At 45.7% G+C, this 11,307-nt stretch overlaps 1 protein-coding gene across 1 annotated transcript; it reads right to left on the bottom strand.

The window, feature by feature from the left end:
- Window positions 1-7,847: 7,847 nt before the first annotated feature.
- LOC119288612 lies at window positions 7,848-8,830 on the bottom strand. The gene is made up of 2 exons (XM_037568199.1): window positions 8,234-8,830; window positions 7,848-8,126 (listed from the first exon to the last, which is right to left on the bottom strand). Exons 1-2 carry the CDS (start codon window positions 8,793-8,795, stop codon window positions 8,080-8,082), a joined length of 609 nt encoding a protein of 202 aa, XP_037424096.1. The 5' UTR covers window positions 8,796-8,830; the 3' UTR covers window positions 7,848-8,079.
- Between the last annotated feature and the right edge of the window lie 2,477 nt (window positions 8,831-11,307).

Genomic DNA, 11,307 nt, shown 5'->3' with positions numbered 1-11,307 from the left:
GGGGGTTATATTGTAGGAGCGCTTGATAAATGGTGTGTGTAACCCCTTTTTATTGACATCAATATTTGTTTAGTTCTGTTGGAAACAATTAAGTCATGCGCCGATTTTTAGTATTGCTTGAATCTACATCATTATCTCTTTCGTTTTTGGCCGCGTAGAAGCCATGCATCTTCATCAACACAAGAACAACAAGCTCAGTGCCTAATTTTAACCAAAAAATGTGCATCCCTGCTTTATAAATAAAGCACCACTACCATATAATCAGTCACAAATGATAAACTTTTTTTACGAAAAGATCGGGTCTATTGTAAAATCTCATCAGAGCAGCTCAAACATAATAAAAATTACGTCGAGATTCTGAGGCCACCGAACGACCACTACTACCATCAGAACAAGTCGTTGTGGTCGCTTCTCTATCAGAGCCGGCTTGACCTTGTCGATGACAGCCGGGAAGTCTTCGAGCCAAAGTTGTCGTCATTGAACCCTTGCATAGATATGAAGCATCTGACACAAAATCCTGCCACATGATGAGAAACCCTAACCTCATTGCCCCAATAGACAGTATGGGTCTACGCCAAAGCTCCATCGACTACATCCAGAAGGACAAACTCGAGGACGATTGGAGCTCGAAAGACAAACTCAAAGAAGAAGCGCCGCCATCCGCCCGTCAAGGCCCCAAAGTTCAGGCAACATGGCTCAATTCAAATAAACACATCTACGGAGTAGTCATCTACATAGATACTCCCTTCATCCCATAATATAAGAGTTCGTCCTTGTTATGGACATTCTTGATGCAATTGTGCGGGCATCTATCAATGTTGAAGTGCTTCCCACTCTTGGGCGGAACCTACCGTCAATCAGAGCCTCATTCTATGCAGATGACGTTATGATTTTTGCCAGACCCAACCTTCACGAAGTCACTGCTGTTAAGAAGATTCTTGATATCTTTGAGATGCTTCCGGCCTTCGAACTAACTTCATTAAGAGAAGTTTCTGCTACATCCGGTGTGAGGGTATTGCCATTCATGACCTGGCTGCGATGCTACAATGCCCCATCAAAGAGTTTCCTGTCACATACGTTGGCATGCCTCTCAGTTCCACGAGACTTCAGAAAATACATTACCAGCCAATCTTTCACAAGCTTCAGCGCAACACATCTGGATGGAACAATCTTATGCCACCCACTGCCGGAAGACTAGCTCTGCTCACCTCCGTTTTATATGCCTGGACAATATTCCAAATTTTGGCTATTGAACCTCCTCGCTGGGCTGTCAAGAAGTTTGACAAATGTTTCCTAGGTTTCCTTTGGGAAAATAAAGATGAGGCTACTGGGGGCAAATGCCTAATGAACTGGAAGCAAGTTTGCCTGCCTAAAAAGCTTGGTGGCCTTGGGATTCCTTGTCTGGACCAAAAAAGTGAGGCAATGCGATGCAAATGGTTATGGATCTCTTGGATGGACGCTTCTCGGACCTGACGTGGGTTACCTTTGCCTATTAATTGCTCGGTCAGGTGTCCTTTCGAGGCATCGGTTCAATTCAACATTGGCAATGGCGCAAACACCAAGTTTTTTGGACCGACCCTTGGCACAATAGAGAGAGTTTCTGTAAGAGGTTCCCTGACTTGTTCATGCAATGCACTATCAAAACAATCTCCATCCAATATGGTATGACAGATGGAAAATGGATGCGGCACTTCAAGGGTAATCTCTCTCAAGACTCAATCACTCAGTTCATGACCATGTAGAATGACCTGCAGCAGGTGCAGCTAGCTCAAAATCAGGAAGACACTTTAACTTGGCGTTGCTGCAAATGGCCAGTTCAGCTCAAGCTCGGCGTACACGACTACCCTTGCTGCAAACATCAAACTACTATTTGCAAAGTTGGCCTGGAGCTCTGATGTACTTGGCGATTATAAAACATGTCGTCATGAATATACCGTCGTTTCGCATCGGTTGGCCATCCTTATCCGGACGGGCATTTCATTCATGACGTTTGCAATTTCTCATTTTTAGGTAGTGAGATGGTACTCGAAGATAAAGATGACCTTTATTGCACTATTTTACTTCAGAAGAGTAGCGGCTCCGCTGATTATGTTAAGCAAGCAATCTTCTTATGAGGTAATCAAGTGTTGACAAGCAGAAAAAAAAAACTGACGACCATTTTGATCGTGATTTCCAAAATATGGGCCTACAGCTAGCTATGAATTTTAACATGTTAACACAGCTTTTCTGCCTTTAGACCGATAACCATTCATGCAAAAAGGGAGGTAAACTTTGACATGCTGCAAGTATTCTTCATGAACCGAGTTTATTCGGTACACAGACAGACACTACACATAAAAGAGAAGAGAAAGTTTCTCAATGAAGCCATATAAGATGCCAAAAGTTGCAGCAACATGCCATATACTATCAGTTACATCATGGTGACCTAAGAATGCAAGCATCCGAGACAGCTAGCTAGCTCCAGATCCACAACCATCATGTATATGCAAGTTATCATGCATGCACACCTATCCAAATCTAAAGCAACTCCAAGCATATATATGTAGAGGCTAATTGATCAATAGAAGCTAGTCGCCCAAGTTGGGCAGGTTATCGGCGAGCACACTCCTGACGGCCGACATCAACAGCTCCAAGTCATCGTATTTCCGGATATGTGGAGGCAGTGCTTCAATCTTGTGCGCCAACTTCTTGGCTATCTCTGGGAAGGCCTGCACACGTACGTACGTCCTCACAACATGTCAGTACGTACGTATCAAACAAAACAAAGTCGGGCATGCAATGGGAGACGTTAATGAAAGCAGCAGGGTACTCACAGTGCTGCCTCTCTCGAGCAGGCTCTGGAGGAGGTGCAGGACGAAGTCGCGGCTGGCGCGCTGCGTCACCAGCAATTTTAGGTCTCCGGAGGCCAGGTCAGCACAGGCCCTGAGTGCGATGTTCAGCAGCTCCTTCTCCTCGCTCAGGACGCAGTGCTCCACGACGAACTGCCCTTGGCATATGCGGGACAGGTGAAGGACGTTCTGCATGAGATTGGACGCGAGCTCCTTCCTGAACTGCATGCTGCTGGCATGGTCGAGGAGGTGCAGCACGAAGCGCTTGCTGCATGCATGCGTGGTAAGTAAAATCAGCGACAAGTACGCACGTCCTAGTAAGCTGAGAATCACCAGACAAGTTGACGCGAGAATTGTGCAAGCGTAACGACTAACGACCACTTACCCGGCACGTTGCGTGGCCATTGCTACGGCTTTGGCAAGGATTTCAGTCTGGAAACGCGGGACGTCCTTGTCTGGCGCGTACAGGAAGCATGTAGCCAAGAACGTCGTCCCGGCCGGGGACAGCATCTTGTCATCCATGGTGTATATGGCGTGATTGACCAGGGCCTGAAAGGAAACTAAACCGATCAGTACGTACACGTACAAAATATATACGGAGCCAAACATTCCGTATCACTGTCGCTGATCCCACATATATTCCCAGTGATTGCTGCGCATGCCATTGCGGCACTTACCGCGGTCACGTTCGTAGGCATCGTGGTGAAACAGTGGACAATCAGTTCGTTCCCTCGGTCGTCGTCGATCACGCGCTCCTTCACGAAGCTTTCGACGAGCAGCGCGGACAGGCCGGGGTACACCGAGCTCGCCACCGCCGTGATGAGCAACTCCAGAGAAGCCACCCTGCATCATCACACAGATGAAGGCAACACAAATTCAGCAGCAGGGCTCACCACACACAGGGCACTGCACTAGCTAACTTTGATCGGCTGGCTGTTTATGCTAAGTATGTAGAGATGTAATCAGAATCACAGCAGGTGCTGCGATCGAAACTGTTTGTTAGATCAGCTAGCTAGCTGTTTATGCTATATAGAGAGAGATGCTAATTTACTACTGTAAATTGGACATGCGAATCACAGTGGTAAACTAGTTTTGATCAAACTGGCAGTAGCAGGGACCAGGGAGTCATGCGTTGATCTGTGAACGTACCCGTCGTCGGACCTCGGGACGAGCCTGGGCGTGACGGCGGCTTTCACGATGATCTCGAGCTCCCTGTAGTGCCCATGGAAGCTTCCCAGCAGCGCTTCGAACACCGGATGCCCCTGCCTGTTCCCCATGATCCAGTGCGCGCAGCGCTTGAACCCGTCGAGCACCATCTTGCGCATCTCCTCGTCGCCCACCTCGAGCTGGTGGACCAGGATTTCCAAGTGCTCCGCGTCCAGGGACATCACTGTTGGATTAATTATGCATCTATGAGATGCCATTAGCAGAATCTAATTGCACCTAGATCACCTCACAACATGAACAGAGAAGGGTTTAGGGTTTCTTTACATGTCACGGGAGTGGACATGATCGCCTGCTCGGTGCAGGCGTGATGCAGGGGTGATGTAGTCGAAGTAGATGTTCTCCTCGACGTCCTGATTCCTTCAGGACGCCACCGGCACTGCCCAGGGACAGCGGCGGCGGCTGGCTTAGGTCTTCCCGTCGCTGCAGCACTCCCCCTGATCGGATGGGGTGAGAGAATATCGGGAGGAGAGTAAACCTTACGTGAATTGTGATCTCGCAGGTGCCCAGCTCTCTCCCGTATCCCTTTTAATATGGCGCTGGCGACAGGGGACCCAAAACCTGAGTTGGTTTTTGGGCGCCCCCAATCAGGGCGCGTTAGTTCTGATCGAGGCTCACGTACGTTGGTACGTGGACCCCTTCACTTATCGTTATCCCTTTATCTTTTTTTTTCTGTTAGACTAATAGTTCTACCTGGCCTGTTTAAGCCGTCAGATCAAAACCAACATTCTCCCCCTTGATCGTTAGGCTTAACTTCATTCGCCCATTCTATATAGGAATGATGTACCAAAGTGAGGTGTTACAACAGCTCAAAACGCCATAGAATCTCAACACTTATAGTACACCCGCCTATTTCGAAATGGAAAACATTTTACTAATTGGGGAGTGGTTTATTTTAATGGTCCTCTTATTCCAGAATCATCAGGCCTCCAGTAGTCCCATGCCGGAACCATTCTCACGAAAGATACTGGGTGGTAAGCCTTTTGTTAGCGGATCCGCAAGCATATGCTTCGTTCTTATATGTTTAACATCAACTGTTTGATCCTGGATTCTATCTTTCACAACACGATACTTTATGTCAATGTGTCTGGCAGCATTACTTGACCTGTTGTTACTCGTATAGAAAACTGCTGGTTCATTATCGCAGTACAATAAAATTGGTTTAGATATGCTGTCAACCACTTTAAGTCCGGGTATAAAATGCTTTAGCCATACAGCCTGCCCGGTGGCCTCATAACATGCTACAAATTCTGCTTGCATCGTAGATCCAGCAGTTAACGTTTGTTTGGAGCTTTTCCACGATATAGCTCCTCCCGCGAGTGTGAATATATAACCTGACGTGGATCTCATACTATCCACACACCCGGCAAAATCAGAGTCTGAATAACCAACAATTTCTAGGTTATCAGTTCTTTTATATGTAAGCATGAAGTCCTTAGTTCCTTGCATATAACGCAAGACTTTCTTTGCGGCCTTCCAGTGGTCCGGTCCTGGATTTGATTGGTATCTGCCAAGCACCCCGGTTACAAAACATAAGTCTGGGCGTGTACACACTTGAGCATACATGATGCTTCCAACAGCTGAAGCATAAGGAACCGACTTCATCTGATCAGTTTCACATTGGTTCCTCGGACATTGAAATGTCCCAAACTTATCGCCCTTAACTATAGGAGCAGGTGAGGGTGAGCACTTATGCATATTGAATTTTTTCAGTACTCTCTCAAAGTATGCCTTTTGAGATAGTCCTAACGTTCCTCTGGACCTATCTCGATGAATCTCGATGCCGAGGACATACGAGGCTTCACCAAGATCTTTCATATCAAAACTGGATGACAGAAAATTTTTGGTCTCATGCAGCATATCCTTATCGCTACATGCCAACAATATGTCATCAACGTATAGGATTAAAAATGTGAACCTACTGCCTTTAAACTTAACGTATATGCAGTTGTCCACAACATTTTCGGTGAAACCAAAAGTTTTGATAATTTTATCAAACTTGAGGTACCACTCTCTTGAAGCTTGCTTCAAGCCATAAATTGATTTCTTTAGACGACATGCTAAATGTTCCTTTCCTTCCACAACAAAGCCTTCTGGCTGAGCCATGTAAACATCTTCTTTTAAGTCACCATTTAGAAATGCCGTTTTAACATCCATTTGGTGTAGTTCCAGGTCGTAATGAGCTACTAATGCCATTATGATTCTGAAAGAATCCTTGGTTGACACAGGAGAGAAAGTTTGCTTATAATCAATGCCTTCTCTCTGTGTATACCCTTTTGCCACTAGCCTTGCCTTGAACCGTTCGACATTCCATTTGGAATCATACTTGGTTTTGTAGACCCACTTGCAGCCTACTTTCTTAGCTCCATCGGGAACTTCTACTAAGTCCCATACATCGTTTGAGCCCATAGATTTCAACTCGTCTTCCATGGCAACCAACCATTTGGACGAATTTTTGCTTTTAATGGCTTCCTTATATGAGGTTGGATCCTCCACCTTTCCCATATCATTCATGTCCTCCATCAAAAAAGTGATATAATCATCTGATATGGCTTTCTTCCTCTCACGTCGTGGTCTACCCATGGGCGGAGGTGGTGGTGGAACATCATCATTTTCATTATTTTCTCGGAGATCCTCATTTGTGTTTGGATTCTCATTATTAGTTTCTGGATCACCATTCGACTGAGAGACTGAACCGTGAGATTCAGGATCATCAGATGTCACATTTCTTCGTATTGGAAAAACAATCTCTTGAATAGTCGGGGATGGAACACAAACCCGCTTCTCCTCAAGATTGATCTCCCTTAAATTTGTGACCTCATTATCCTCAAAAAATACCGCTTGTCTAGTCTCCACAAACTTGGTGGTGTGTCTTGGACAATAAAAATGATATCCCTTTCCCCTATGAGGGTATCCAACGAAGAAACAGCTAACTGTTTTTGGATCCAGTTTCTTAAGTTGTGGATTGAAAACTTTAGCTTCAGCAGGGCAACCCCACACCCGTAAGTAATTCAAGCTCGGTTTCTTTCCCGCCCACATCTCGTAAGGTGTGTTAGGTGCTGACTTAGTTGGAGCAAGATTTAGTATGTGTGCAGCTGTCTTTAATGCCTCTATCCAAAGGCTTACTGGTAAACTCGAGTGACTAAGCATGCTTCGCACCATATCCATAAGGGTGTGGTTGCGGCGCTCGGCCACACCATTTTGTTGTGATTCACCAGGCATTGAGTACTGAGCAATGATTCCATTTTCAGATAAGAACTTGGCAAAAGGTCCAGGAATCTGCCCATAAGAAGCATGCCTACCATAATACTCTCCCCCGCGATCAGACCGTACAACTTTGATTTTTGCGTTCAGTTGATTTTCAACCTCCGCTTTATAGACTTTGAATTTCTCCAAAGCTTCCGATCGGTCACGTATGGGATAAATATACCCATAGCGGGAAAAGTCATCTGTGAATGTAATGAACGAATCAAAATCATCTACAGACTTAACATTAAGGGGTCCACATATGTCGGTGTGAATTAATTCTAAAACCCTTGTGGCTCTAACTGCTCATTTCTTAATTGTTTTTGCAAATTTTCCTTTAATGCAGTCGACACATTTGTCTGCATCTGAGAAGTCTAATGGGAGGAGTATTTCATTTTTAACTAAGCGTTCCATTCTCCCCCTCGAAATGTGGCCCAAACGACAATGCCACAATTTCGAAGAATTACTTACTCCTTTCCATTTCTTCTCAACATTAATTTCATCACTCACATGCATAACTGAATCATTATGAAGAGATAACATGTATAGTTGGCCTCGTCTAACACCGATGCCTACATTCTTATTACATTTGATCAAAGCAAATTGTTTCTTGCCAAAATGGCACTCATACATATCATCATCTAAACGAGAAACTGAAATCAAATTCCTACTTAAGGTAGGCACATAAATAACATTATTCAATCTAAGAGTGTGGCCAGTGTGTAGCTCCAACGTGAGAGATCCCACAGCTTCAACATCGGCCTCAACTCCGTTCGCAACCTTAAGTTTTCTTGTTCCTCCTCTTATGGTTTGGATCGTATCGAATCCCTGCATAGAGTTAGCAACGTGAGTGGTTGCCCCTGAATCAATCCACCATGACTTTATTGAAAAATCAACATAAAGTGATTCATCTACAAAAGTAATTTCATCAATACCTCTTTTGTTCATCCATTTTAGAAAGCCTGGGCAGTCCCTTTGATAGTGTCCCTCTTCTTTGCAGAAGTTACAAGCATTTTCTCCAGCAGTGGAGCTGCTAGGAGCAGAAGAAGAACCACCGGCTTCTTTACCCTTGAATGCCTTAGGGTTGAATGGCTTAGTGCCTTCTTTCTTGACTTGCCTTTTCTGAGGCTTAGGGAAACCTTGTCCGTCATGCTTTCTCTTGTTAGAGCCAACATGAAAGACATGGTCTTTCTTCTGCCTCATGATCCTTTCTTCCTCCTGGACGATCCTTGCGGTCATCTCAGAGAGTGGCCATTTTTCCTTTAGAGAGTTATAGTTGACCTTAAATTGTTCAAACTCTTCAGGAAGAGACTCAAGAATAATTATGACAAGAAGGGCTTCACTTAAAGAACACTCCAAAGCCTTAAGCTTGGTGAAAGCATTTACCACCCTCAATATGTGCTGCCTAACATTTCCGTCAATAGTGTATTTCTGAAGAAGTTTAGCAAAAAGCTCATGAGCATACACTTTGTCGGAGCCTTTAAATTGCTCCTCCATTTCAGTGAGGAAATCTTTAGCAGTATCTTTCTTAGGGAGTGCTTCAAAAATGTCCGGCGATATTGTCGCTTTCATGATGAGAAGCGCAATATGGTTGGACTTATTCCACTTTTCCATCTTAACATCATACTCCTTCTTGAGTTCTGCATACCCTGTGACACCTGCCACAGGTGCCACAGGTTTTTCTTCCCTCAAGGCATAGTCAAATTCATTACAACCCAAACATAATTCGACTTGGGACTTCCAACGAGGGAAGTTACTCCCCGTAAGTGGTTCGATCGTGTCGGACCGGAATGGAGCGGAAGCTGAAATCATCATAAAAGTTCATAAGTAAACTTGCATGATTATAAATTTATGTTGGTAAATAAACAAACATGCCAAGTATTTAATTTCAACTCCATGTCAAAACACCGTTGGGCAGAAAAAACATGGATTTAAAATATCATAGGGGATGACTCATAATAATAAAACAACGTTGGTCCGAATTAAAATTAGAGTCATTTCATTCTTAATTTAAACATCAACATAAAAGAAAATATCATTATTTTTGATGTCTAAAAATTCATCATGCAAAACACATAATAAATCCTGAATAAAAAATCTCGTTGGTTCAATTTTACCCAGAATAATAATGTGTTCATTTTATTTTTAGGCATTTTCTGTTTTAAACAGTGCAAAACATGAAAGATATTAACTTACATGCACTGGAAATCACAGAAAAACGCGATGGCCCAAAATACCCACGGTTATACAGCGGCCCAAAACCCAGCAGCGAAAAACCGTAAAAAAACGCGCTGGGCTAAGGCAACTTGGGCTGAAGCCCGTGGCCAAAAATGGCCCATTAACGCCCGCCGGCCCGGGTCATAGCTCCGCGACACTGTGAGCCGTCCGACCGAATCTGACGGCTCGCGCGGCTTGCGGCCGGAGCAAAAACAGCTGACCTGGGCTAACCCTAGGTCGTTTCCCCCTCTCTCCCGCATCTGATTCTCGATCCCGCTGGCTCCATTTCGAGGTCGACGGCGGCGACGAGAACGCCGGCCACCCCAGTCCATACCGACGCGGCGGCGGTGCTCGCCGGAGGAGCGGGCGCAGGACTAAGTCCGCGCGCTCTCCCGTCGAGCATGGCAGCCCGGGTCGTGTCCAAGCGGGGCGGGGAGGAGCACCCCAGCGGGCCAGCGGCCTGCTGTACGGCGACGTCGAGGCACGGCGGCCCACGGCGTCCTACCGCACGGTCTCTCCGTTGGGAGGGAGCGGCGTGGCGTTCCGCGCGCCGACCCGAGGGACGGCGGCGTCGCGGCATCGGCGTCCTCGCATGGTGTCGGCCATGCGGGCCCCGAAGGGGATAGACGTCGACGCGGCGCATTAGGTGAGGATTCTCCTCATTGCTTCTCCAATTCGTGTTCATTAGTTGCTTGATGTGGGGAAAAAGCAATCCTAATTTCAGAATTAGGGTTCTTGCGAATTGGGGATGAATTCTAGGGTTCTTAAACATGAGGGGGTGCTACAGTTGACTTGCGTGTATCCCTCTGCCTAATATTTTGCTAATGCATACGGAAACAGTACTTAAGCATGATCAATTTTAATCAACTTAACATGAAGGTGAGCATAAGATCTTAACTTAGATTAATTAGAATTGATGAACTTAGGTGGCACTACTGATCCGTAGCAAATTGGAATACAACATGAGGGCATTAAGACAGTAGGATGCATATTTGGGCTAACCAGGGGTAAAACTTTTAATCTTGATCATAAACCCTAAACATGTCATTGATCTAAACATGATAGTGATCTACTGATCAACAATAAAGGAATCTATTGCAATCAAGATTGGCGACTGATACCATTATTGGATTAATTATGCATCTATGAGATGCCATTAGCAGAATCTAATTGCACCTAGATCACCTCACAACATGAACAGAGAAGGGTTTAGGGTTTCTTTACATGTCACGGGAGTGGACATGATCGCCTGCTCGGTGCAGGCGTGATGCAGGGGTGATGTAGTCGAAGTAGATGTTCTCCTCGACGTCCTGATTCCTTCAGGACGCCACCGGCACTGCCCAGGGACAGCGGCGGCGGCTGGCTTAGGTCTTCCCGTCGCTGCAGCACTCCCCCTGATCGGATGGGGTGAGAGAATATCGGGAGGAGAGTAAACCTTACGTGAATTGTGATCTCGCAGGTGCCCAGCTCTCTCCCGTATCCCTTTTAATATGGCGCTGGCGACAGGGGACCCAAAACCTGAGTTGGTTTTTGGGCGCCCCCGATCAGGGCGCGTTAGTTCTGATCGAGGCTCACGTACGTTGGTACGTGGACCCCTTCACTTATCGTTATCCCTTTATCTTTTTTTTTCTGTTAGACTAATAGATCTAACTGGCATGTTTAAGCCGTCAGATCAAAACCAACAATCACCAGCTGCTCAAGCGTCATCGGGGAACTGAGCAACTCCGAGCGGATCTGCACCAGCCTCGAGTATTGGTAAATCCGTGGCACTGGCTGCCCCACATACACATAG

This window comes from Triticum dicoccoides, chromosome 4A, assembly GCF_002162155.2.
Source record: "Triticum dicoccoides isolate Atlit2015 ecotype Zavitan chromosome 4A, WEW_v2.0, whole genome shotgun sequence".
Lineage (NCBI taxonomy): Eukaryota > Viridiplantae > Streptophyta > Magnoliopsida > Poales > Poaceae > Triticum > Triticum dicoccoides.
The sequence above is the reverse complement of the archived record's forward strand: the minus strand, read 5'-3'. Positions and strand labels throughout refer to the sequence as shown.

Bases quoted from the DNA above. Each gene is read 5' to 3' on its own strand.
- LOC119288612 (XM_037568199.1), bottom strand. From the start codon at position 8,795: ATGGAGGAGCAATTTAAAGGCTCCGACAAAGTGTATGCTCATGAGCTT. The intron at 8,127-8,233 runs GTATTGATGAAA...AACTCTATGCAG, and splicing joins AAAATGGATGAACAAAAGAG to GGATTCGATACGATCCAAAC.